The sequence below is a fragment of the Excalfactoria chinensis genome, chromosome 19, assembly GCF_039878825.1.
Source record: "Excalfactoria chinensis isolate bCotChi1 chromosome 19, bCotChi1.hap2, whole genome shotgun sequence".
Taxonomy (NCBI): Eukaryota; Metazoa; Chordata; class Aves; order Galliformes; family Phasianidae; genus Excalfactoria; species Excalfactoria chinensis.
This window is the reverse complement of record NC_092843.1, coordinates 6,277,465-6,304,381: the sequence shown is the minus strand read 5'-3', so window position 1 is coordinate 6,304,381 and position 26,917 is coordinate 6,277,465. Positions and strand designations below refer to the sequence as shown.

Sequence of the window (26,917 nt, the reverse complement as noted above, 5' to 3'; positions counted from 1 at the left end):
AAATGAACAAAAGAAAGCACTTGTTAAGCTCTCCAATATTCAATGCATTCTGCACTTATCTGAAATAGCCAGACAGGAGCTAGAACTCCACTCCCCTCAGGTCGTGACTAGTCATTTTGACACTACTATATATATATATAGAGGATCTATGTCTGATATTTTTACAAATAAATACAGGATAAACCATATTGCATAGTGTGTGCTTGCTGTCTGAGTCACACTCCAGAAGTTTCACAGTTATGGTAGGGAATCAAACCTTACAATCTATGGGATGAAACGTGGACAGGATATGAAATTTCCTTTTCAAAATGATGAACCGTATCTGTAATTCAGCGGTGAACTCAGACAAACAACTCTTGCCATTCTTGCCAGCCATACCAAACCAACTCTACTGGACAACTCTATCCAGCCAACCGAAAAGGAACTGTTAGCTGTAACTAACTAGGACCAAGAGATCTGCCTCAAAAACTACAATTCAATTCAACTAAGTTCATTTGTACTCAGTAACCATGACAGGAAACCTATGTTAACAAGTGACACAGAGCAGGCGTTGCTTGTAGCGTTGCCTCTTTGCAAATATGCATAATATACACACGCATAAGCATTCTGATTTCAGTTTCACAACGTGTCACCAGCAGCCATATTACCTAATGAAAAACATTAAGTCTTCCAGTACAGTTTATGTCAATGGAAGGTAACTTGATTTTCCTTATAAAACTAAAAAAGAAATCCTCCAACAAAAAAGTTTATCAGGAAGAAAACGAAATACTAATTTTTGCTCAATCATATGTATCTTTTTTGTTGGCTCTTTATTAGTATCAACAAGATATCACTGAATCCTTCTGGCTTGCAAACTCTGATCGGATTCAACGTGTAGAGAGTCTTATGGCTTGGATCCTATGGCTCAAAAAGATTCAGTATACACAGAGTAAGCAGAATCTATAAAAAATCCCTACTGTTGTGAAACACTAGAAGTAGACTTTGCACAGTTTGACTAAAGATAATGCAACGTGTGGCAGGCAAAAAATGACAGGACTTGTATGCAGTTGCATGATCATAAACACACACACACGCACACACCATACACACTCTAACTAGTGTAAAGCTCTGCAGATATTAACCCTTTCACCAGCTATGCTCATGGAAATGCTTTCTTTAAGGCAGGAAGTATTAAGTAAGGTAAAGTTACCTTTATTTTATTCTTTGTACCTGTAAGCCATTTGTACAGATTGTGACCATTTTAAAAACATAAATAGTGTCCTTAGAACATGTTTGCTAAATTACGTTGCTGAAGTTCTGACCCACTGTGGAAGACATTCGCTGAAAGGCCATTTGACGTTTTCCTCAGCCTCATACAATCAGCAAATTTATTGCCCCAGCATAGGAAAAAATAACCATCATCATAATAATTAGCAAATTTAGAAATATGTAATGGCAGGGAAGTCCATCCCATAAGCAAAAAATTTATTTTAAAAAAGATTTCCTGAAGTTCTTACCCATTGGTTACAAAAAGGTTTGTTCGCTTACATGCCGTAGAACGTGCGTACATTTCCTGTGGAAGTACAGCCACACCTCCTGACCTCGCATTCAGATGCACTTTTTTCCCCAACCTTTTCTATGGGTAAGAATCTGAACATATTCAGCCATCTCCAGCTAAGTGAACATGATGTTTCCCAGTGAAATGTCTGCTGAGGACAAGGGTGAAATAAGCAGGACGTGAATTCGAGCCCATGGCTTCCAGTTAAGCCTAGAACATAGCAGCACTGTGATTTGATCAGATCCATTCGTCTTTGCAGGAACAGGTATTTCAGTTGGGGAAGCAAGTGAAACAGTTCTTTCCCACCCCATGTTGCCAAGCTGGTAATTGAGTAACTCGCTTACTGATTTTTTGTTTCATGAGGAGAATCAGAACTAGAGCCTTTACTTTCTTCACAGCAACCAATTATTTTGTATTCTAAATTTTGGGATACTTTCCATAATGAGCTGAATCAAAAAAATCTATTCGAAAAATATATATTTTCTTATATATATATAAAAAAAAAAACTCATTCGGTTTTGAATGTGAAATACCAATTAATTTTATCTCTCATCTTTGATTCCACCCCATTGCAGGAAACAGCTCAACCAAGCTTGCATGCTAATTATTCCTCGGTTGCAAGCATATAGGCATTTCATACTTTGCCTAGTGAAAGGGCTAACCCTCCTTGACACATTCACAACTAGACCAGTGATTCTGAAGCAACATCCTGCCCCTTAATACTGTCAGTTTCAAGCTATCGAGCTGAAAAATCCTTGATAAGGTGAGAAGATGTCACTGCGAATCAGTTAGATGATGTGCCTAGAGTTCTGCAATACCATTTGCTAAAGTTTTTTATGCACCATTGATTGACAGAAAAAAAAAAATCCATTTTTCTTTGCTTTCCAAGTCGCTCTGTGCAAGGACTGACTCTTTGATACTGTCACTTTTTAAAAGTAAACCATACAAGCCCTCATATTTCAACTTCAAGGGGCTTATGTCCATTCTTTGTTTTCCACCTTCAAAGGCTTAAAAAAATTGTGTTGTCATAGATTCATGCGCAAGTGCTCTGGTCGTTTGGAAATCATGGGGAAAGCTTGTTTTTTGTATGGCCCAGAGTTTGGTTGCCGGATTGGAAGCGGTGCCGAAGCCTCTCCACAAACTGTCACATCCATTTGTTCTATTCCACTCGTCTCCATTGGGTATTCCACAGGTGTCTGAGTATTTGATGCGCTGGCAGAAGCACCTCTTCCCCAGAATTCCCCAGGGGAAAACTTTACAGGGCTTTAAAACAAGAAATAGAAAAATCAGAAACGAAGATATGCACAGCACAAAGTTATACCCTTTATTCTGCAGGGAGCCGAATTCAAATCCCTGCTGAGAAGCATGTAATTCTTGCTTCTATTTTCAGAAGTCTGAGAGAATTCTGAATTCTAGTATCTACCACAGCCTCCTGTAAGTAACCAGGTAACTTCTAGATTGCAGTTTTCGTTACTGAAATGATTCTTCAGCAGCACGTAAGCACCTCACATGTTCTGAAACAGTTTTAGAGGAACACGTAGCAAAGTCACCAGACTGCAAGGCTGCACCAGTACTGCTAAGGTGGCCAATTAGTACTTCCTGTGCTGCCAAACACCAGAAATTCATCTCCAATAACATAGTTTGTAAAATAGGACTGATACTGTGCTTCACCAGAAGTGACAGGCTAAGAAGAACAGCAGTTTTGTTTTTATCTGTTATTTAACTACTTGCCAAAAAGTTGCTAAAAAAGGAGAAAAAAAAAGACATACCTGACTGGAGTCCTAGGGCTACCTATGAATCTGCGAGGTGATCGAATTTTTGGTTCAAAAGAAAACTTCTCTTTTACACTTTCAAGTACAGATGGAGCCACATACGTAAAACCCTGCAAAACAGCAACAAGGGCACTTACAGTAACTTACAGGTGAGATTGACATTTGTGGTGACTTATGCATTTATTACCATCATTAAATAGAAAACTACAGAACAGACAGTAACTTGAGACGTGTGAACATCTGCTCATTACCTGATGCAAACAGCAAGACTTTAGGGAATTCCCTGCCCAGATACCTGCTCGCCCCAGATATCTCTACTTGGATCACAGATTTACAGAAGCGCGTTCAACCTAGTTAGTTTTGATTTAAAGGATGGACTGTCTGCATGTCAATGCAAACAATCACATTGCCAGGATTTTTAATGCAATTTTGAATTAGAATGCCAACATTTCAGAAAGCAAGCAACGTTTAGATGGGTTTTAAGTTATCTATATAAAAAATGCTGAAAATAAACAAAGTAATTCAAAATCTGCAAACATTTAAACCTGTCGCTGTATATGTCTTCAAAATTCTGATAGTTTGGCTTTGAGTATCAGATGGTAAGATTCAATAGAATTAAATTACCTGAATTGCTCTACTGCTTCCAAGTAACACTACAGAACTCTCCACATCGAATGCTTCTCCCTGGCTCACTTACCAGAAAGACCTGGTTGGCACTTTCACTGAGAGTAGAGTCATCTGGGCTATCAACAGGTGTCTGACGTGTAAACTTTGAATCAAACTGGCTCACATCCTCTTCAGATTGCTTTGCAAAAACAAAATGATTAAGGGTTTATATTACAGATATCAACCAAATGGCTTAGCGGTGATCAGTGTAGCCTCTGGATGGAGTTCATTCCATAGGATTTTGGCAGAGCTCTGCTGTAGTAAAGCCCTGGAGTGGTGTCGGAATCCTGTCGCTGCCAGTGGGAGGTCACTATGGGCACTGACACTGAGAAATAAAGGCAAGGGGGAGGGGCAAAAATCATGGATCAAAAAGGAACACAAATTAAAAAGATGCCTTTAAAAAAAAAATAAAAAAAAAAATCTCAAATTACAAACAAAAACTTTTAGAAATACAATGGCAGTTTCTTTCAAGTTTAACTCTGGTCACAACCAGTATAGAACAGCTGCAACTATTAATTTCTGGAAGTCTTTCTCCAGATGATTGAATCCCAATTTCACAGACAGAAGTGTTTACACTAAGGGACAGATGACAACTGTGGAGTAACTGCCTCTTTAATTCAGTCAAAGAACAACAGACATCATTCCAAGATTGTCTCTCACTGAGCCTAACCAAAAAGACAAATACATAACCCACTTGTGGAGGCCTTTGTGTAACCAAGGAAAATGGCTTTAAAAACCATCTAAGTCAGTACAGATGGCTTTCATAAAATTTGCTAATAACATAAAGCCATCTGTGGATATTTGGTTTGGATATACCAGTCTTCAGTGTCATTATAAATGTCATTCAAAAAAGGAGAGGATAAAAGCTTTGGAGTCTCCCTACTGTAGTACACTCAACACTAGGGATGCATAAATCACTTTCAAGTGAGATTTTGAGTCAGGAACTATCAAGGAAGGATACCTACAACTTCACCGCTGTAGCTAATTGGACCCAAAACAAAAAAGACATTCCACATCACCAAAACACAGAGTAGAAAAAAACTGGCTTATTCACCACATCCTTGTCTTAAGGTGCACTTTAAATACTGCATGGAATGTGCTAGATGCAGTGCAAACATTACTATGCAAACACCCAAACTTAACTAGGTGACTTCATTTACTTTTGCTTAGCAACTATCACCTTAGTTTCAACTAAGTACTGACTTATGTGAGAAATAACTGCACTTCCAAGTCTGAACAATCTACAGTGTAGAAGCAGAGTGAATTAAAACTGAAGAAGTTTTTTTTCTCTGGGAGGCTGAATAGATGGATAAATTGGCTCCCAGGTGTTGTTTCCACCTTCTCTTATAAAAAAAACAATATCCTATCCTGGTGACAGATGAATACCACGACTGCAGATTAATAAGGCAGAACAGCATGAAAGGGTTTTTTGTTTCTTAAATGTTGATACACCATCAGTTCTTGGGGTTTAAAAAAAAAAGGAAAAAAAAGAAACCTGCACCAGACAGCTTCTTCCTTTAACCAGTTCTCAGATTCACTGTTTTTTGTAACTTAAGTGGATGCATTTAACTATTGAAGTACCAGGAAGCAAAGGTACTCCAATTTCTAAGAGTGAAGGTTTCTAAGCTTTAGATAGCACATTGTTTAAGACCTTTCCTAAAGGTACACAAGAGAAGTATCACACAGCTCTCTGAGTACATACCAATAAGGGTTTAAAAGGAGGTTCCACCTTTCGTGCCAACAGCTCATCCCAGTTAATATGTCTGAAGAACGGGTGAGCCTAGAAGGGTTAGCAACAGCACAGTCATGCATCAGCCTTCTGGATATAACTTGCAGAAATTTAAGATAAAAAAGATATCACAATAAGAAGAAACAGGACTCTGCTTAAGCTTTCTCTATGCAACACAACATTAGTTAGACTTTTAACCTGAGAAAGCCGCACTATATGCAAGGACCTGCAGGTTTTTCATCAGGTTGCTAAAGTAACTTCACTCTTACACAGTGGACTATACAGTTCACCACTGTTAAAACTAGTAGAAAAGATCTACTGGAAAACAGAGCTAAAGAAAGTTATTATCCAAATCCCAAATTATCAGATAGACAGCTGCTCTTTTGTTATATTTCAAAGCATTGTGGTTTGATCACCCGTCATGCATGGCTGCCTTTCTGTCCATTACATTTCAAGTCAGATACACTCTCCCTGATGTTCCCTGTAACATTTGAGTGAGGTAGTTTAAGAGTTCTGAAGTTAAGCAAAAATTACCTGAACTTCTCCAGCATCTCCAGGGCCAGCTCCTAGACGTGAGGCAGCATTTCTTTTTAGCAGCTTAATAAGAAATAACATCCAGAATTAGTTATGTCATTATGATTAGACTAGTCCTGAAATGAATCATCATGATCGAATACCACACAGAATGAATATGGAACAATCAGAAAATCCGCATTCATTACATAACAGTCAAATCTGCCACACAAAACCAAGACTGAGTTAGCAGCAGGCAAAACAAGCATGGGGTAAAGAGCTGTAGTGGTATCATTATATTTCTGTTTTCCACATACATGTGCAGAACTGACATTTATTAAAATCCTACCTTTTTAAGCAGATCTCTGGCTTCTTGTGTGAGGTAGGGAGGCAAGTTGAGTTTACACTTGAGAATCTTGTCAATTGTTTTCTTTCTGTTCTCCCCGGTGAAAGGAGGCTAGAAAGTACCATTGCAGTGGAAGGAAAAATATGACTTGTTTAGATCTCTTACTTGTGTACAAAAAAATACCCAAAACCCTAATTTCAATAATGCATAAAGCAGATAAAGTTATTGTAAATAGGAATTTGAAGTAATTCTTTGGATAAGACCAGCTCATGACTGTAGTCAAAATAAGCGCAGTTGTATTTTAGCTATATCTGTTACTTACAGTCCATACAAGTATATTCATATTTATACATGCATCTGAATTAAAAGACAGGTTACTTCAAAAGCTATAAAGAGAAATACATGCAATTATAACTGTGCACCTACTGCTCCAGTCAGCATGTCATACATTAATGCCCCCAAACTCCACCAGTCCACAGCACGATTATGCCCACTCCTCATCAAGATTTCAGGGGCCCTATAATCAAAAAATTGAAAATACAGAAATACTTTAATAAGCTTCATAGTCATTCCGACTGCTGCTTTTCAGGTACAATTTCTGTAACTGACTGAACCATCAGTTCTTAAATACTTCTGCATTTCATCAGGCAGCTCACATGTATTCAATTGTTCCACAGAACGTGTGTGTGACTGTTCCATCGTGAATAGATTCTTTACATAATCCAAAGTCTGTCAATTTTACGTGACCTGAAATTAAATAAATAATATATAAAACAGACAAATACCAGAATCCCAACATTTGTATAAACAACATTTAAATATATATATACATATATTAACATTAATATGCAGTAACTCTGAAATACCTCCAGTTGCAGTAAATGGTCTGACCAAGCAGTACAGTTAATAAGACAGAATGACATAATTATATACAAAGACTAAAGTTGTTTCATACCACATGGAAATACTGGATGGTACAGATTGCCAGACTAATCCCTGTCATGTAGCAATGAGCAATGCGATCCAGAATTGCTGCTACTGTCAGACAAAGCATCAGCAACTTGATAAGTCATTTCAGCTGCAGGCTGGCATCTTACCTAACTTGTCCCTAACTAATGCCTTGTTACCCCATTACTGAAATGTCACTGATGCTGTCACACAGATATTTAAAGTTTCCGTGTGAAGACACACGTTTAAGTATTTCACAATGACCCAGAAGAATTATGCTTTGATCTCAGAGATGTAACAGTAGCAAGTCAACCACTCAAGAAATGCCTGAGCTTATATATACACAACTTGGAGCTTGCTAAAGCCTCTCTATTAAATCTGAGGAACCTATGTTTCAATGGCAAGCAATTAACTTTGGCAGTTTTTCAGTTACACCAGGCAAGATCAGGAGCATGCAACTGTTACTAGAAAATTCACATATGAATGAAGCAAAGAGTGACCTCTGAAGAAGTGCTTAAATGACTGACAACATAATTATTATTATATTTCTACCTTGATGATTAAGCATGATATTTTCTGGCTTCAGATCGCGATAAATGATTCCTTTTTGATGCAAGTGCCCGAGTGCCATCGAGATTTCTGCTAGGTAAAAGCTGGAAGAAAACATATGTCAGGCAATTAGACATATTCAACCATGCTGAGCCTCTTAAGCACTAAGGTTACTATGTCCACATCAATAATTCCTTGAAAGTATCTGAGAGAAGAAATCAGAGAAATAGTGAAGCCTTTGAGATTGGTTTGCCAGAAGGCAAAGAGATTCTAAGATGAAATACAAACATATGCCATTCGCATTAGATTTATCCGTGCTACCTCATGGATTTGGAAGAATCTGAGCTTAACAGTTACTGGGTAAAACATGCTTCAATCTGTATTATCACATCTAGATGTAAAAGCAGAAGGAAATACTCAAAGCTAAGAAGGTAACTAGCAGCACTTTCAGTGCTGTTTGTGGAACAGTGCAGTAATACAGCCCCATATACACACTGAGGCTTTTTCTAAAATATTATCAGCTTGTGCTGGGGACAGATAACAACTGTATTTGGTTGTGCAAAGCCTAAGCTAGCAGAGGTAGCTTCAATTTGTTTATATGTAAAATATTGTTACTCAAAAGACTTTACGAAATGAAGTCATTACAGTTCTCCAAGTCAGAATGGATACTTCTAAGCACCTGAGAAACCCTATTAATTTACCAAAACAGTTTCACTTACCAAGCTGTGTCTTCCATAAATATCCCTTCTCTCTCTAACTGCATAAATAGTTCTCCTCCTGCCATGAGAAAAATGAGTATTATACTCTCTCAAAGTGCATTCTATCATCTTAAGTCGGTCAAAAATCAGTTTCCTAAAAAATATGTTAAAGGTGGGTATTGTGTGCTGCTCTCCAAAAAGTTGTTTCACAAAAAAGCATAACTGAGAACGTACTATTCTGATATTCACATAACACTATCAACTTAAAGAACTACCAAACGCATCCAAACTTCATGCTGAAAAGGAAACCAACCAGCATTTCTGCCCTTGTTTCTTCTGCTTTTTATCACTATAAATCCCAGTTCTAGATTACCTAGGCTACAAAGAATAAAGAACAGAATTTCATATACTGACCGCTGAGATACTCAAGGATGAGGTAGAGTTTTCCACCAGTCTGAAAGGCGTAAATTAAGTCTACGATGAAGGGATGTTTCACTTCCTCTAGTATATTCCGCTCTGCTTTTGTATGAGCTGTATCTTTTGCATTCCTTACAATCATTGCCTACAAACAGCAGAAATGTGAGCATAAGGAAACGGTAAATTGCACTTTTATATTTAACTCCTTGTGAGTTTACTAAATCACAATGCTATGAGTTAGCAACATTATAATTTTAAAAAATCCCTATTAATGGGTTTCTTGCCAAAGTGTAATTCTTTTATTTATTTCATAGAGTAATTTAGATCAGAAGAGATCTTGAGATATTTAAATAAACCAGTAAGAACTCTGCAGACAAAACCACTTAAAGATCCATTATAAATTCTAGCATACCTTGTTAATACTGGATGTATCATAGGCAAATATCGATTTCAAGTATATTAAACAATTATATAATTGTAACAGCTAACAGGTTAATTTCTTTTAGATAGTAGCAAAATGTGAACACTCATATTACCTTTTTAAGAACTTTCATGGCAAAAATTTTCCCGGTATTTGCTCCAGTTACTTTTCGTACTTGAAATACCTAAGCAACACCAATACAAAAGCAATTACTCATTATGAAATGCATAGGAGGAACATTTTAGAACATGGGATGGAAAGATTAGACCTCCCCAAGTGTGGCAAGTGAGCACTTTGACTGCCTTCAGTATAATGGGGTTTACCTTTGTAGAAAAGAGTCCCTTACCTTTCCATAGCCACCTTTGCCCAGTACGCGCAGTAACTCAAAGCACTCTGGTCGGATCTTTTCTGGACCTCTGTTTACACTAGTTTCTGAAATCTCAAATTTTTCACAATGTTCCATGCCACTGGATAAAACCGAAACAAGAATATAAGACTACCTGAAACTTGACAACGATCAAGAGAAAGTAAGCAAGCAAACCACTTACGGCAAAACTCATGCTAAAACTGACATATCTAAACGACTGCTTTGGAGATAAGAATTCTTAGCATCAGAAACTATAGTTCTACATGTGCAAAACACTATGTTTTAGCTTGCACAGATGACTATCTGCCTGTATCAAGATTTCCTTCATTTTAATGCATCATATATTTCTGTATTGTACCAGAATTAAGTTTGAAGGTCCAATAACTGACTTGGACATTTCCAAAAGATAACAATGCTGCAAGGTGTGTTTGAGTTTTAAATCACATCCAGCAGTCCCCACAGTCACAATACAACTTCTGTAACAAATACTGTGCAGAAAAAGCCAAAGCAAAAGAAGTCACAACTCTGAGCATGCCAGAGAAGAAGACTGATCCACAACTTAAGGATGTTGCTAAATTATACTACACTTTTGTAAAAGGGTGAGGCCAACACCTTACCCTGCTACAGAAAAGGTAACTGAACTGTTTAAACTATTGCTGCTTTCTTGTTACATGTGGCACACTGAAAACAAGCTGAGTATCTATACATAAAGCATGGCTAAAGGTAGCTGTCTTGTGCAATCAAATCAGAACTGAATTCTCATCTGCTTCAGAATGCTATGCAAATATGCAGCCAGAGCCTCTATAAGCCCAACAGAACATAGAATGTTCTGCAAAGAGGGCACTACACTCATACTGCAAGTATTATTCAAATACAATACAACAGCTATGTTAGGAGAAACAAGGATTAAAGACAACAGCAGGTTTTGCCAGAATTTGTTTTATTATTATTTTTATATACAGTCACAAATTTTAATGTGAAGAAATAGCAAAAGAACCAAAAAAACTCAAATTGAACAAGAATGACAAGATTTTCTATTCAACTTAATAATGTAACCAAAGTAGAGACTATACGGAGACTATACGTAGTTGGCATGAATGGTACAGAACATTTTCTTAGCAGCAACTTACAGGTCATATTGGCCAACTCCTCCGTGGTCCATGCTCTCACTTAACTGACCCTGGGGACAGGAGTAGAAGGAAGATTAAATGCAACATAAGAAACAAAGTATAGTTACAAATAAATGTACTGATGTCTTTTACAGTTTCTTTACACGTGTGAATATGCTTACACATATAGTTTCTGTTACATATGCACACATAAATATATATGTATATATAACTAAACAAGTTTAAATGTCAAGAATAATAAATTATGAGCAGAACATAACAAGCCTACAAAATCCAGTCCAAGTGTTGCAACGCTTCCACATAGCTTAAATTCTGATGCAGGAGGTCTGGTGGTAATCATATCCCAGTAGTAATAACACACTCTGGTCCTGTATGTTTTTTCTGATCAACAATCATTCAGGCAGATTAATGCACAAATATTTCTAAAAAGGCTCAAGTACTTCAACAGCAGGACCAGACGCCATTAAAGAATGTAGTTCAATTTTGAGGACATATTTTCTTCAAACAATTTTCGGCTGGACCCCTAATGCAAGATAATACCTCGCTCTAAATGTGGCTCTACATGGCAGAAGTGCAAAGCAAGCAGACAGCTGGAAGGAATACAAATAGAATTTAACGGGCAAGCTTCTAACAAACTTCAGACGATGACACAGGTTACATTTTCAGTTTTAAAAATATATACATAAAACAGCAACTGCAAGTCAGTGATGAACAGCTTCAAATCCATAGCCTGGAATCCACAGCCAATCAGAGTCCTGAATGAAGTTCAAGTCCGATTCCAGGACAGAGGTTTGCTTGCTCACATCCCCTTGCTAGTGTTTATTAGAGAAATCCAGCCCCCTGACATCTATTTCACAACAGAACCAGCTTCATGTGCCCTTGACCCAACCATCAGACAACAATGAACAAATTCAAAACAGCCACCAACTCAACAAACAGAATAAACACCCATCGCGTTCCCAGAAGAATTTCAGTGTCCTTCAGATCCTTCTAAGATATGCACAATCACTACAATAAAAGCACCTTTCCCTTACACTTTCCTGATGCTCACACGTTCCCCTCTCCCCAGTTCTGTTTTAACTGCAAGTCCATCCTAATCTCTCCAGAAGCACCTGAGTACTGCATTAGGCTGCCATTGCGCACAGAAGCTGGGCCACAAGTATTTTTTGTCCCACCCCTTAGAACCTGTTCTTGGCAATGCAGGCGCCGTGTCGCAACTGACGCTTGTAAGCCAGGTCCGGTATTGATTATTGGGGTGGCAGACAGCATTTCTCCTGCAACCTGAGGACTGCCATGCCTTCAGCCATCATACCACACCTCTGCAGCTCTCACGCAGTGTGACTATCCCAGCTGCACTTTGGGGCGTCTGCTAATCCCAAGGAGTGCTATTCAAACAGCACAGCACAAATGCAGCAGCAGCTTAAGCAGCAGCAAACATTTTAATATATACAACAACATAGAAAAGCAACGGTAGCACTAGAGAAATACTAACAGCGACCGTGCAAGAAGATACCCGAAGGGGCCTTAAAAGCATCTAGTACGGTAGAAAAATAAACACAGATCACAAAGCGACCCATCTGGGGACACGTGAGATGGACACACGCGTTGATCTGCGCCAGACCCCGGCCAGCATTTCAAAGCTTTGCTTTTGATTTTGGCGCCAGAGCGAATCCTGCATGCAGCTCCAGAGAGACGAGCACTCCCGCACTGACGTCCCCACATGTGACACCAAACCCCGCTGCCGCGCTCGTGCTACAAAACCCACCGCGAAGATTTCAGGGTAAAACGCTCCGCCGGAACACGACCGCTAATAGCGAGCGCTGCAGCGGAGGCCCCGATGAGGGCACCGCGCGGCCGGGCCGGAGCTCTCCGGGCCGCACCGGGGCGGGGCGCGGCCTCACCTGAGCGGGCCCGGGCCTCCGCCTCGCCTCGCCTCAGCCGCCTCGCCTCTGCCGCTCTCGCCGCCGCCGCCGCCCCCAGCCAGCCCCGCCGCCCCCCTCAGGCCTCCCCCGGGCGCCGCTCCTCCTGGCGGCCTCCCCACCCGCCCGCTCCCCGCGCCGGCCCGGCTCTCCGCTCTCACCCCCTCCTCCAGCTCTTCATCCGAACCCGCGTCCTCGGGCTGGTCCAGATCGATGTCGAACACGCCCGCCATGGCGCGGGTGTGAGCCGAGGCGTCGCCGCCCCTTCCTCGCTGCGCTGAGTGCCCGAGGCCTGGGCCGCCTCATGGGCCCGCACCCCCCAACTCCGCCACGGCCGCCATCACGGCTGCCCGGCCTCACTGCGCAAGCGCCCCCGCCCCGGCTGCGGGCGCCGCGCAGGCGCACAAACCCATCCTGCGGCGGTCGGTGCCGCACTGAGCATGCGCGGCGATGTCCTCGGCCGGGCGGCGGGCGTAGAGCTGAAGCTGAGCATGCGCGGTACGAGCCCACCGCCCTCGCTCCTGGCACGGAGCTTGCGTAGATAGCGCGGCGAAGCCGTTGGCCTGAAGCATGCGCAGTGCGCTCTGTGAAGCCCCGCTGCCCGCCGCTTGTGCCCCAACTGCCCGGCGTTCCTCTGAGCATGCGCACAGCGGGCCGTCCCAAGTGAGGCGCGAGGGGCTCGTCAGCCCTGAGGAGGAGCTATAGCGGATCCCGCCCAACGCCCCCCCGAGCCGGCATCGAGCTGATGGGAGCTCCGGGCGGGAGGGACCGGCGAGGAGAAAGGCGCTGGGAGGGGAAGGGCGGCCGAGCGACGTGAGGGGCGGTGGGGGCGGACCCAGAAGATGGCGGCCGCGGGGAGCGGGCGGGAGATCGGCGGCGCGGCGCTGTGAGGGGCCCGGTCAGCGCCCGGGGGGCGGGAGCGGGCCGCGCGGGGAGATCGGTGCCACACGCAGATAATCGTCTCTAAACTGCCGTCAATATTCTTTGACGTTCGGGCTGGAGCGCTGACAGTTACAAAAGTGATCAGAATTCTGCTTGTCTGAACCTTTTAGACATCTTTTATTTCCCCATCGTGCTTTTCTTTTTTTTTTTTTTTAGGGCCAAACACGAGGTGAAATAGAATGTCAATCATCACAGTCCAGCTTGGGCAGTGTGGTAACCAGATTGGTCAGGAGGTGTTTAACACCATCTGTGGTGATGTCCGTGGTACACATGGATTGTGTTCCAAGAAGGAGAACGAAGCTTACCACGATGCCTGTACTGAACGGTTTTTCAGCGAGGCGGAGTCTGGAGGTACAGCCTTTAGGTGTTCTGTGTCCCACACAGGGTCTGGTCTCCTGCCTGGTACTGACATCATCCAAGTTCTACCTTCAGTCTGGAAGAACTGTCCCAACCTTCTGCCTTCCTGACATTGCTTACAACTACAGAAGCCAAGTCACGGCTGGTAGAGTGCCTGAGGCCACAGAGCACATCTGCCAGTAACAGAGCTGGAAACAGGACGTGTATGCATAAATGATCTGCCCTTCCAAACATCTGCTTTTCCTGCTCTAGGCAGATAGCACCACTCAGTAGGGCCTGGACTGTTTGAATCTAGTGTTATCAAACAAATGGAGACATTTATTTCCCAAAAGATCCATGTCCCTGTTATTCAGATCTATCTTTAGTGGTTCTCTAGAAATCCAGGACATTGCCACATCCTGTTTTCTGTTCTAGTTGAGCTTATGTGGGTGGATGGAATACAAGTTGGGCCATGATGCAAGTCTGTCTATCTCACATAAACTAGTTGTTATACCAGCACTTAAGTTTCGTTTCTCTTCCCTATACAGTACCTGTTGCCCGGGCTGTGCTTGTTGACATGGAACCTAAAGTAATCAGCCAAACTTTATCAATAGCTGCCCGGTCTGGCCACTGGAAATACGATGATCAGTCACACTTCTGTCAGAAGCAAGGGTCCGGGAACAACTGGGCAAATGGGTATGAATAATCATTCTCAGCTTCACTAGCAGAACTGTAGGGGATAATGAACTGTCTGTGCTCTCTAGGAGTGATACTGTTGCAGCTGTGTGGGAAAAACTGTTTAGTGACATAAGGTAGAGAAACAGTACATACAGCAGCAACATTACTACACTGCTTTTTGCAAACTGAAATTGGTATTTACAGGGAAAGTGTAATGGCTTAGAATATGTTTAACAATAGGTTATAAACATTTATCTTTTGCAAAATAAATGCCACAGCTGAGGATTATTTACTACAAGTAGAATGAGCGACACGATGCCAGGTTATATCGATAATACAAAGAAAAGTAGCCTTTATGAATAGGCTGACCTCACTGCCTTTACATCACCTGCAATTTATTTTTCTTTATTCTACAGTTACTCTGTTCATGGGCCTAGAAACAAAGAAGTAATCATGAATCTGGTACAAAAAGAAGCAGAGAAATGTGATCGACTCAGTGGATTTTTCACAATAATGAGCATGGCTGGCGGTACGGGTTCTGGCCTAGGAGCATTTGTGACTCAGTGTTTAAGAGATGCTTTTCCAACCTCATTTATACTAAACCATGTTATCTGGCCCTATGGCACTGGTGAGGTGAATGTCATTTTTCCCAGAGATATTTTGCAAGATTATAATTGTAATCACAGAGGAAAGGAAACTTAAATAAACTGTTTGCTTTTCATGAGTAAAGCAAACTATCTGCAACTGAAATAAACTAGAAAAGAGGAACACTTTATTCTTTGAACGTTCAACATGACGGAAAGCAATTTGTTTGCCTCATATTTGGTATGTGTTGTTTCATTAAAAAATCAAAATGAGCAAATTCATCTAAAAATTAAAATGATCTAAAAATCATGGATATCTCAAGCTTGTAAGAAAACATTTAAAATCTACTTAATGCAGTTTCATGAGAAGCTCTACTAGCTATCTAGAAATCTCCTGTTATGACAGTATCAGAACATGATAATCAGTTCCCAGACAGGTTTCATTCTGAACTGAGATGAGTAACATGATTTTCATGGGTCTTGCTCCATTTCCATGAAAAAGCTGTGCCAGCTCCTGACCTTATTCTGCCCTTTGGCAAAGAAAATGAATCACTTCCTTAACCACAACTGAGTAAATGACAGTAGCCAGAGTAATATATTAAAATGTAGAAAGAGATCAAGTTGTTTGACTCTCATTTGTTCGGTTTTTTTTCTTTTTCCAGGTAATTGTTCAAAACTACAATTCTGTTTTGACTCTGTCGCATCTGTATCAGTCATCAGATGCTCTTCTTGTTCATGAAAATGATGTCATCCACAAGATCTGTGCTCAGCTGATGCATATTAAACACATCTCCTTCAGGGATGTAAATCAAGTCATTGCACATCAACTGGGGAGTGTTTTCCAGCCTGCACACACAGCAGAATCTGGCTTACACTACAGCAGAAACCCCTTAGGTATCTAACTGTAGTATAGATACTTAAGGCTTTCTCACACATCTTTCTGTAATCATTTCATTTTGGGGAATTTAAGTTCTTCAGTCTCTTTTACTCAAGTATTTGGATATAACATATAACCCAAGGCTTAAGATAGTAAAAAAGAGATGAAAGCGAAAGACTAAGTTAGTAATTCAACCCTAACTTTGTAACAGAGTCAAAAATAGATACCCAGGTTTCATTCTTTACCAAAATACTCATGTTCCTCCTTTTTCAAATGACTACCGCCCTTGTACTTACTTACCTTTCAGAGGAAATTTCTGCCAGGCAGTAATTTTAGACTGAGTTTTAACATTTAATATTAGAAGTCTGTGTGAACAAAATGCTAGTTTTGTGTTTAGATCCGAAGACACAGTAGTATGCAACTTTGTAGCAACAAGCAACAGGCTTGCCAAGAATCTGCTCGTAAAATGAAACTCTCATTTTCCTTTCCATCTCTTCAGAAGCATAGAAGGTCTTTAAAATTTGAGTCAGACTAAAAGGAGGACAAGTCTAAATTGTAAAATAAGAGCTGTTAACTTGCTTGTATGAAACTCAGTGGTAGGCTGTAAATCTTTGCATTTTGTCAGATGCGTCTGTGTATTTGATAAACTTTACATATTCTGCTTTCTTACCTTCAGTTACTAGATCTCTGTAAAATTCCTCATGCTCTTCTCCTTTTTTAACTAGCCTATGCAATATTTCTATCAAACATGAGCATCTGTCGTTTCTAATATTTTTTCAGGAGACTTAATGGAGACATTAGTTCCACACCCTGAATTCAAGATGTTGGGTCTCCGTAACATACCTCAGATGCCTGAAAACTCCCTCGCATATAGCACATTCAGTTGGCCTGGACTCCTCAAACATCTGAGGCAAATGCTCATTGCTAATGCTAAAATGGAAGAAGGTAAGAAGCACTGATTCATCCATCACTCTTTAAACATACCTCTTTACAGCTGAAATAAAGCTTTTTTTGTGTCTTGTGGTGTTCGCTGACTTCAGTCGCTCTGTTCAGAAGCAAGCTGCTGCCCTCAGACAGCAGGAATTTGCCTCCACATAGCCAGCTGCTTCTGCACTATTCACTCAGCTGCCACTCTTGGCTTGCTCGTGTTTTTTGCTCCCAGACATCTCAGTTAATTATAACTATTGAAAATATGCAAAACGACAGTTTTGGGTTATGCACTTAATTTACATGATTCATTTGGAACATTCTTTGGATCATTTGTTCTGCTATGCTTTTTCTTGATACACCTACTAATAAAAATCATATGCTTAGCTTTCCGATATCATTTACATTGAGAATTCAGCAAAGCTTCCACGTATGCAAAGAATGGGCTGGCAGATTGCTAACTATAGAAAAAAAAGTATCTATTTCTCTGGTAAGATTAGTGACTACCAGGAAAACAGTGCTGGCCAAGCTCGGCTTTCCTCTGAGAATTGTGTAATTGCTGCTTAGCTGACATGCAGAAACTACAAACCCTAGTCTGAACTAAGCTTGGGACACAGAGTTAGTCTGAATCCATATTTCATGAAACATTAACTTTGTTTTATATCTTGTTTGCAAAAATCTTGTAGGTATTGATTGGCAAGTACGGCCGCCATGTCCAGGCTCCTCCGTCTCCTCCAGTCATTCCACAAACAAGCTGCTGCATTTCAATACTTCCATTGCCAACCTGGTCATCCTGCGAGGAAAAGATACGCACAGTGTAGACTTAGGTGAGAAGGAAGGGCACAACAACTCAGCCATTTGTTTCTCATCTCAACTGTTTTCTTTGCATGAAAGTGAAAATAAAACAAGGTCACATACTTGACTAATAAAGTCAGTGTTCCCTCTAGAAAGATTTTAATGTGCAAGGCCATGTGTAGTTAGTTAGGACTGTTGTATTTACAGCTAAGACTTCTGTATTAACTGAAGAGCTGTAGGGAAGGACAAAGAGACTGAAGTCTGTTTATGCAGTAGAATTCTTAGCAATATTGTCTGAAAATATATTTTGCTGCTTCTGGAATGACAAGCATACCTCACATAGGAAGTACTGACAGTAGAGTACACTCCTAGGTAGTATAACTGTTTCAAACATTCAGTACATTTGAAGCAGGCTGACCAGTCTGCAGACATTTCTCAAGGGCTGAACTGATCCACTGAGCACTGATTAGGTCACATGGGACTAACGAGATCAAGATGCAAGACCTTGTAGTTTTACATTTATCAAATATTTACATTTATCTTATTTCTGCTACAGGAAGTTTCCGAGATCCCTCATTATATACATCATGGCTAAATCCTCAGGATGCTTTCAATGCATGGAAAACCCCAAGAGCATTTAATAAGTATGAAAAGTCTGCTTCTCTGGTTAGCAATAGCCAGTTCCTGCTGAAACCTCTTGATAATGTTGTAGGAAAAGCTTGGAATATGTTTGCTTCCAAGTAAGTGAAAATAATTCTGTTCATTCCCTTTATAGCTGACATTATCTTCAGTGGTAGCAAAATCATTGCAGAGAAAGGTCTCTTTTTCAGCAAAGTAATGGTGAATGAGCATGAATACCATTCCTGCACTTCGGCAGAAACACTTTTTTACTTGAAACATGACAGCAAAGTGCTTACCTTGCACAGAACAGTGCTTATTTTCTGTGGATTAGCAATACCACACATTCTAGGGCTGTCAATTTGGCCATTTTCTCAGTACTCTAGCTCCCTAAACTTAGTACATTCCAGATTGCCCATTCTAAATATAATATATAAAAACTCTTTTACTGATCATACAGTTTCTAAATTATATACAGACGTGCTTCACATTCCAGGAAACAAGTTCTTAGCTCAGTTCAAAAACACTGAGGGGATTTCTGTGTTTACTCAGGCTCCACATTAGAGTTCCACATTAGAGTCAAGAAATCTAGAAAATGATTGTCTCTTTACTTGGTCACCATGAACCCACCAAGGTTACTGGGTGTCACAGCAGATACCTGATAAACAGGAATTTGGTGGTTAAAAGTCAAAGGAGAAATACTGCATCTACTAGCAGTGTTCCTATTTTTACCACCTGATGCAAAAAACAGCACTGATGTGAAGCAAGCTATCCTGTACACACAGGTTTAGGCTCTGCATCTCAACTTTATAAATTACTTTGCTCATTTAATCATCACAGCTCCTTCCATTTCCCAGTTAGCTGAATTTTGTTAGATGCAACTCTGTCTCATTAAACAATACACAAAGTAACAAATACTACTAGAAAGAAGTCATGATTTATCAGTAAGTATGAATTACAGAATGAGTTCAAGAGAGCAAGGTAAAACCTAACCAGCATGGTTATGGGGTGAAAACCAAAATCCATTTGAATTTGTTACAGCAGCTAAACAGTCTAATTGAATGTGTCAGATTCTTCATAGTTTTCTAACATCTTGTCTGTTTCTACTGTGACTTGGACACGCAGAGCCTATGTTCACCAGTACACCAAGTTTGGAATTGAAGAGGAGGATTTTTTGGACAGTTTCACAGCTCTGGAACAAGTTATCTCCAGTTACACCAACCTCTGATTTTTCAAATGCTTTCTTCCTGAAAGAGCCCGGCACTGGAAGACCTTCCATCAACTATCAAGTATATAAGTTACTGGACTACAACTACTTGTTAATCCTGTGAGCAGGGCATGTGTCAGAATCACACTAGATGAGAACTGAGTATGTTTATATGCACGGGTACTATTCCTATTTAACAGATGTAGTAGCTGTTTTCCAAAACAGCTGATATCTGTAGCTTAATTTTTGAATGTCATTTTCAGAGCTTGCATATTTTTAATAAAGAATTTCTATACAGAAGGGCTGCTCTCTAGGCATTCCAGTTCCTCCAGTTCCTATTTTTCATGCTAACACTTTGCCCTGGAATGCTTTAATATTGATAAAAACACACACTATCAGAATTATTAATTCAAACTCTATTTGGGTATCATTCAAGAGACAACAGTCTGCCAATGCAGTGCTTTAGAGCAAAGTAGGGCTTAAATTCTACTTTAAGGGCCATACCTTGACAAAACACTGGAAGTTCTGAACTATCTGGGATGAAAGAAACTCCACAACAATGCACCTGTGAATGGGGGGGTCTTCATTTTGGTATCTTCCAATTATATTAGAGGTTACAATGAATTCCATGCTTTTCCATTCATTTACAGAGACAATTGCAACTCCTGCTCTTCTTTATTTGTTAGGAGAGCAAGCAAGTGTTCTTTTTTAAATCTATTTTTCAGTATTTAAAAAGATTTGGGAGGAGAACTGCTGTCAGATTACAGATGGATAACATTGCAATGTTACGTAATCCCAAAATTTAAGAACCATGCTTTCTTATTTTCCTGACAAACATTACTACGACCACAAGGTGGTGCCACAGTGAAGCTGCAGCCTGCAAACACAGCAGCCAGTTACAGGAGCAAAAGTGACCAAAAACCACTCTGAAGAAAAAAACCAAACAGATCAACCTCAAGGACTTTTCCTTTGAGAAGTGGACAGATATCACAGTTTCAGTTTAAGCCTCAGAGCTTTTAACTAAAAGATGAGCAAACACATAGAGCAGTAAATACGTTAAGGACATTTGCAACATGGCCTGCACAGAAATCTTGCCCTGTTAAAAATTCTAGATTTTAAATCTTCAGTGACTTAACACTGCAGTAGATGCAGAAATGCCCTTTTAATTCTGCTGGGCTTCACTCAGAGAACAGCAGACACTGCACACTGCTCTTATCTATACTTCCTTTCCTGGTTTCATTTACCTCTTCATTTTTGTACAGGTCAGGAACAGAAGCACTAAAATCCATCCAGGAACAGCTATTCAAAGTAGCTCGAGCATGAGATCTGGAAAGGCAAATAAATCTGATCCAAGTAACTGTACAACTGACTGTGGAGAAAGTATTGGGGTAAGTTCACAATTGTTCAAATACAGAAGCAGCAATAGCTGAACACTCTCATGGCTGTAGTTTCAATGCAAGCCACAGGAGATTCTGATACATGTCATGGGAGTTTATAGATAAGCAATGTTAATTCCTAATGCTTTCAGAGAAAAAAAGTTTCAGGAGGGAAGACAAAAAAAGCAGGTGGGGTAAATGCACTCAAGTGACTTTTCATATTAAAAGATTCTTGATGTGTTTGATAACACATTTTGACACTATTCTTACAGACCACAGTACACAACACAACAACTCAGCTCGCTTTGCCTTCTCTTTTCACTCAGCTGCTTTAATTCCTGTTTTGGGAATTCCTTCTCAAAAGGAGGACACAATAATCATGGTTCAACTATCCAGATATACTACATGTAAAATCACATGTAGCTGATAATATTTTTTTTTCACTAAATTACTTCCTGTCAGCTCAGAGACTGGGGACTGTTACAATCAAAAGGTGTAATATTTTTGTTAAATGAACCATTAAGCTGGGCAGGTCTTCTCACACAAGAAACTGGAGGAAAGATTGCACAAAACATCCAGAGAACCAGCTTGGGCAGTTCAGGTTTGCAAAGAGCAAAGGGTCAGGAAAGCAAGAACAGTGAGGTTCTCCTTCCTCCCCCCTTCAAAAGACACAGGATATTTAGCAAAGGTAGAAATCATTTTCCCTAGAGTTAGCTACAGATACTGCTGTCAGACTAAGGATTTCTTCCAGGGTCAGAAATGAAAACAGGTAACTCCAGTGGCTGGGTCCCAGGGATGGACATTCTTCCTCATTTTGACACTGCGTTACAAGATAGCTTTTAAAAAGCTACAACAGGTTAAGTCCTCTTAGCAACAAGGAAGAGAGCTGTAGGTTACTGTACTACTACATAAGTAACTTGCAGAAATAACACTGCATTATGTCTGTATATTTACAATTCCAAGCATGAAGCAAATGCAGCAGCACTTACTGCAGCCACGAATGCCACAGAGCCATTCACCCATCTGCATCTATTCTTTAATGGAATATGTCACTTTCAGTTAACAAAATAGCACATTTGAGTTTTTATGTTTAATGGCAGAGCTATACCACTAAGTTCACTGCTGCTTAACAAGATGCCAGTCAAATTTTGAATGTTGACAATGCAGATTTCTTGAAGCTACAAAAATTGGAGGTAAAAACAGAACTGCAAGCATTGTATTAGCTCTTACAATTACTTTGATTTCACTGGAGGTTGAAAGGAATTATTTTCGGCTCCTCCAGGTCTTTTCCTGTCAGTGTTTTTTGCTGCTGATCTCAGTTTTGAGACTCTCACACCCTCTCCCAAACTAAGCCTTCATTTTTTTTAATCTGTGGCTGAATTCCTCTATTTTTTCCCCAGGATGTGGAGAGCAGAGGGTCAAGTGGCAGGAAGCGAATAACTATTCCCAACATCATCCCAAATTGTACTAGAAGGTGGTGAATTCTATATTATTGTTTGTGGAGAAAATTAGTTGTGTAAATGAGAGCCTGAGCCTGGCAGAGGGCTGCTGCTTCATTAGCAGCTGAAATGAGCAAGATAGATCCAAGGCTATCCCAAGGCAATGGTGAACCGAGGGATGGCAGCACCAGTGGCCCTGACCCCACTGCTTTTAGGCAAACTACCCACAGGAAGTCCATGAACCAAGGAACAATGCATCAAATCTCACTATTGTTTGTTGTCATGGACAGGTGCAGGTCCCCTGGAAGTTGACTCAAGGACTAACTATAGCAGAAATACTGAGTGAACAGGATAACTTTATTTGGTCACCTAAGTTGCAAGTACTTTAAAGACAGTGACTGGCCCATGACAAGGCACTGATGCAATTTATTCCAACATGCTTGTAAAGTAAGACTCCATAGCAGCAAAGAAAGGATATGAACAATGAAAGTAGACTTTTAGGGGACTTACCAGCATGGAGTTAGCAACAGGAACAGTTCTAGATTAAGGGCAAAAGCCTGTAGTATCCACAAAGACCGGAATTCTGCCAACACGAAAAAAGGAAGTTATGTGCAAACTAGCAGCTGGTACATGACTGGAAAACACTAGGGTGAAAAAGGTATTGAATGAATCATTCATTTCCTTTGGCATTTGTTAATAAATTCAGTATAAGTGCTATGAAATGACAACCCAAACATCCTAAAGGAAGTCCTCTCGGATGTCAAAGAGTACTTTAAGGAAGCCTGAGATTTGCTGGACACTGCTTTAAAACTGAACATCCACCAGCAATGTGCTTCATGGCTCTATCATATTACAAAAAGCTCCAAAAAGAGTGGAGGTGCTGCCATTCCTCTACTGCTTTCAAGGACACCCCAGCCACACCTTCACCAGTGCAGCAAATTCCAGTGTAGGCTTCTTCCTCAAGCCAGCAGCACAGCTTGGACACTCCAACAGACTTTAACCCGCCTGGTTGCAGAGCTAATAATCCCAAATTTTAATTGTAGAGCCTTTCCGGTTCTTTCAGTCAAACTGGATGTTCACAATGGCCCCTTCTGAGCACACATTGTATGATCCTCTCCTTCCAGACAGCCACTTCCCCTCTGTCCGGATGGGTAATGAGTCACCCACCTCCGTGAATCAGCAGAACACACTTAACCCCTTCCCAGAAGCACCAACAGCTGCACAACGGGTGGCGTTTCAAACAAACATTATTGCCAATGATACAGAGCAAGCTGGAAGAGGCTGGGGACGGCTAGGGGTAAGAGATTAGCAAGGGAAAAAGGTTCCATCAGATAGAAAAATAAGAAAAATGAGAACTTTCTCTTGACCAAGACTCCTCTCAACATTTCTTGTCTCACTTCAGGAAGCTGTGAGCTCCCTTCACTAATGATATGATGAGAAGCAAATGCCATTGTAAAAAGTATATGTGCACTTAAATGAGCATGTTCTCCAGAAGCAATTATTGTACCTATTTGGTTACATGTACAGTGTAATGTTTACTCAAAGGCTCACATGAGTGCACTTCAGTTGCCTGAGAATGGTGTAACTGTGGTCAGATGACATGATTTAATTTGAGCCTTTGCCCAGCAGGCTCCGACATGTAACAGATCAGTGACCGGAGCACGTGAGCAGCGCACCACCCAAGGAGCCAAATGGAAAGCAGCCTCATTCCACACACTGATGGTGTAATGAAACACTGACTCCATAATTCTTGGTTGGCAAGGGCAGCCGTAGAGTCATTGTGGCAGCCTCAGTAAGAACAGCCAGAGCTGGGCAACAGTTCAGAGCTGCCACTCTCCAGACAGCTCTGAACAATACTGGGTTCACTACGAACTCCCATGTAAGAGTGCTGTGGGATGGCTGTGTTTCTACCACTACCAAAGAGCACGCTGGGACACTTATTTCCTCCTCACCCCACATGGAGCAGCTCCAACACGACCGAGTCACCAGATGCACAGATGTATGCATGCAGCTATTTGATGGTGTAAATCATGTCCCTCCCTCTGAGACCTTAACTCAGTTTATCACACTGTTTCCCTCTGTAAGACCGTCTCCAAACTCAGTATTATCACTGTAAAGGTCTTATTTTATATATATATATAAATAGATGTGAACCAAATGCGTCCTGTGACAAAGTAGCTTATTTTTTCATCAACAAAGGAAACCTGAAATTACACCTCCATGTGGGATCTCTCAAACTGAAGAAAACTCCACTCAAGAGCCAAACCTCGACTTGTACAGAGTGCTGAGCATGATGGGCAAAGACTGAGCAGAGCCATCAGCATCACCAGAAGTGAGCAGCAGTCTGCCATCAACACCAGCACCTTCATTATTCAATCAGAACGGCCATCTCTCTGTCACAGCCAAACCCTACTGCCAAAGGAGTAGATTTCCAGCTTAAAGAGATAGGGAGTTCACAGTCTCACTGATCTATCTTTCAGACAGGTGTGATTCTCCATTATAGCAAAGAACAGTGAAATGAGGCACACTACCAATGCCACGGGGAAACAAAAAGTAGATTATGACTTAAACCAACGGTGTTAAGGACAGAGGATTTCTCAAGCAGGAGGAGAATGCAAGTCATTAACCTGTACTTCTTACATGGACTGAACAGCAGTTTCTGGGGCCATCAGGAGGCAGGTGTGGAGCGGAGCAGTTATCAGAGCAGGAACAACGCACGGAGCTGACAAGCCCTATCTACTTAATTAAAGATTACTTTACGTAATCTACTTTTTTTGCCTTTCACCAGGAAACAGCAGTTCATTTCCTTATTGCCAATTGGCTGGGCATCACATTTCAGCTTCTTGGGAAACTGGAGCAATTAAGGGGGGAGCAACCCCCCTGCAACACAGGAGCTGCCACACACTTACATATCCGTATCTGAACAGCTTAAATGAGGTTTGGAGAGAAGCGACCTTTGATTTAATGCTCATGTAGTCAATGCTGTGAATCATTCCTTAAATGAACAGTAATAAAAACCCCTCCAACAGATTAAGGAGCGATGTGAAAGGCAAACTAAAACAAAGCACAGCCTGTTTAACAGGTTCACGTGTATTTTTCAAACAACTGAACCTCACCGGCAGTGAATATGCAGAACAACTTCAGAGCCCAACAGCCCGCTGCCCAACATAGAGCTGCCTGCAGCATTTTTGACCAAAATACCATTGTGCTGAATTCAGTGTGTTCCCAAAGCCCATCACAGACTGCTGGGCCTTTCCTATCTGCTTTTAGTTGGAAGGGCAGATGGTTTTCTGGACGTTGATGACCATTTCTACATCTGAGCTCCTCTCACTGGCTTGGGTTCTGACACCTCTCCTGCTCACGCTGACTAAACAGCTGCCTCTTATGAATGTTGAGTGCATGTAGCCACCAAGTCAAACAGAAGAAGAAATGTGAATTCACAGCTCTGCCCTCAGTGACACACGTGAACTCCAAAAGTCAGCAGGACAGGGAGGTTTCTGCACAATCCCTTTAAAAATGAGTTTGTAAAGAACACAGGCAAATATCTACCCTCTGATTCAGGAGGCACTGGGGGTGTTCCACACAGAAAGCGATCACTTCACTCTGTTTCCCAAAGAGGTTTCAGCAACAAACCCTCCCCTGGACCAGACCCCCGTCCTCCCCTCACACTGCACTCGGTGCTGCAGTCCCATAATCGCATTGGTAGGACTTACTGTTGGGAGGTTTTCTCCTTCTGCTGCTCCAAGAAATAAAAACCACCCTCAGAACTCACAGTCCCAGATGAGCCATTTCCATTACCTCGTGCATGACTACATTCAACCTTTGACTGCTGATGATGAAGTATTTTTTAACCATGTGCTTCAAAGACAACTGCCATTATTTTTTACCTCCAGGACCAACCCCTGCCACCACTTACTTTTACACCCACAATACACTTTGTTCACTACCATTCATGTTTCTGTTTGATAACCATGTAATGATCCGCAGTGTTCTTGCTTGCAATTAGCGCTGCTTGGATCGAGGAGGAAGCTGATTCTAATGAATTAAATAACAAAACCCCAAAACACAGCAGAGGCGAACATTGAGGAACAGCACTGAGCCCCTCAAGTATCAGTGACGGGTATCT

At 41.0% G+C, this 26,917-nt stretch overlaps 2 protein-coding genes across 9 annotated transcripts; one reads left to right on the top strand and one right to left on the bottom strand.

The window, feature by feature from the left end:
• Window positions 1–1,175: 1,175 nt before the first annotated feature.
• RPS6KB1 (ribosomal protein S6 kinase B1) lies at window positions 1,176–13,384 on the bottom strand. Its single transcript, XM_072353383.1, has 15 exons — window positions 13,174–13,384; window positions 11,094–11,143; window positions 9,943–10,063; window positions 9,712–9,780; window positions 9,173–9,320; window positions 8,780–8,837; window positions 8,064–8,164; window positions 7,220–7,310; window positions 6,990–7,080; window positions 6,567–6,674; window positions 6,239–6,301; window positions 5,678–5,755; window positions 4,007–4,114; window positions 3,307–3,419; window positions 1,176–2,800 (listed from the first exon to the last, which is right to left on the bottom strand). The coding sequence occupies exons 1-15, from the start codon at window positions 13,243–13,245 to the stop codon at window positions 2,563–2,565; spliced, it is 1,509 nt and encodes a 502-aa protein (XP_072209484.1). The 5' UTR covers window positions 13,246–13,384; the 3' UTR covers window positions 1,176–2,562.
• A 136-nt stretch (window positions 13,385–13,520) lies between these two features.
• Window positions 13,521–24,559, top strand: TUBD1 (tubulin delta 1). Of its 8 annotated transcripts, XR_011905634.1 has the most exons (11): window positions 13,682–13,825; window positions 14,111–14,305; window positions 14,839–14,986; window positions 15,385–15,601; window positions 16,215–16,446; window positions 17,210–17,374; window positions 18,043–18,183; window positions 18,708–18,891; window positions 19,895–20,138; window positions 21,239–21,364; window positions 24,421–24,559. XR_011905634.1 is itself a non-coding variant. In XM_072353800.1 (9 exons), the coding sequence occupies exons 2-9, from the start codon at window positions 14,134–14,136 to the stop codon at window positions 19,995–19,997; spliced, it is 1,362 nt and encodes a 453-aa protein (XP_072209901.1). In that variant the 5' UTR covers window positions 13,521–13,675; window positions 14,111–14,133; the 3' UTR covers window positions 19,998–20,271. The 8 variants fall into 8 exon arrangements, 7 of the variants coding, with proteins under 7 accessions (XP_072209901.1, XP_072209898.1, XP_072209904.1 ...); XM_072353800.1 differs by lacking the exons at window positions 13,682–13,825; window positions 21,239–21,364; window positions 24,421–24,559 and adding an exon at window positions 13,521–13,675 and having other exon boundaries at window positions 19,895–20,271; XM_072353797.1 differs by lacking the exons at window positions 21,239–21,364; window positions 24,421–24,559 and having other exon boundaries at window positions 13,669–13,825; window positions 19,895–20,271.
• The last annotated feature ends 2,358 nt before the right edge of the window (window positions 24,560–26,917 follow it).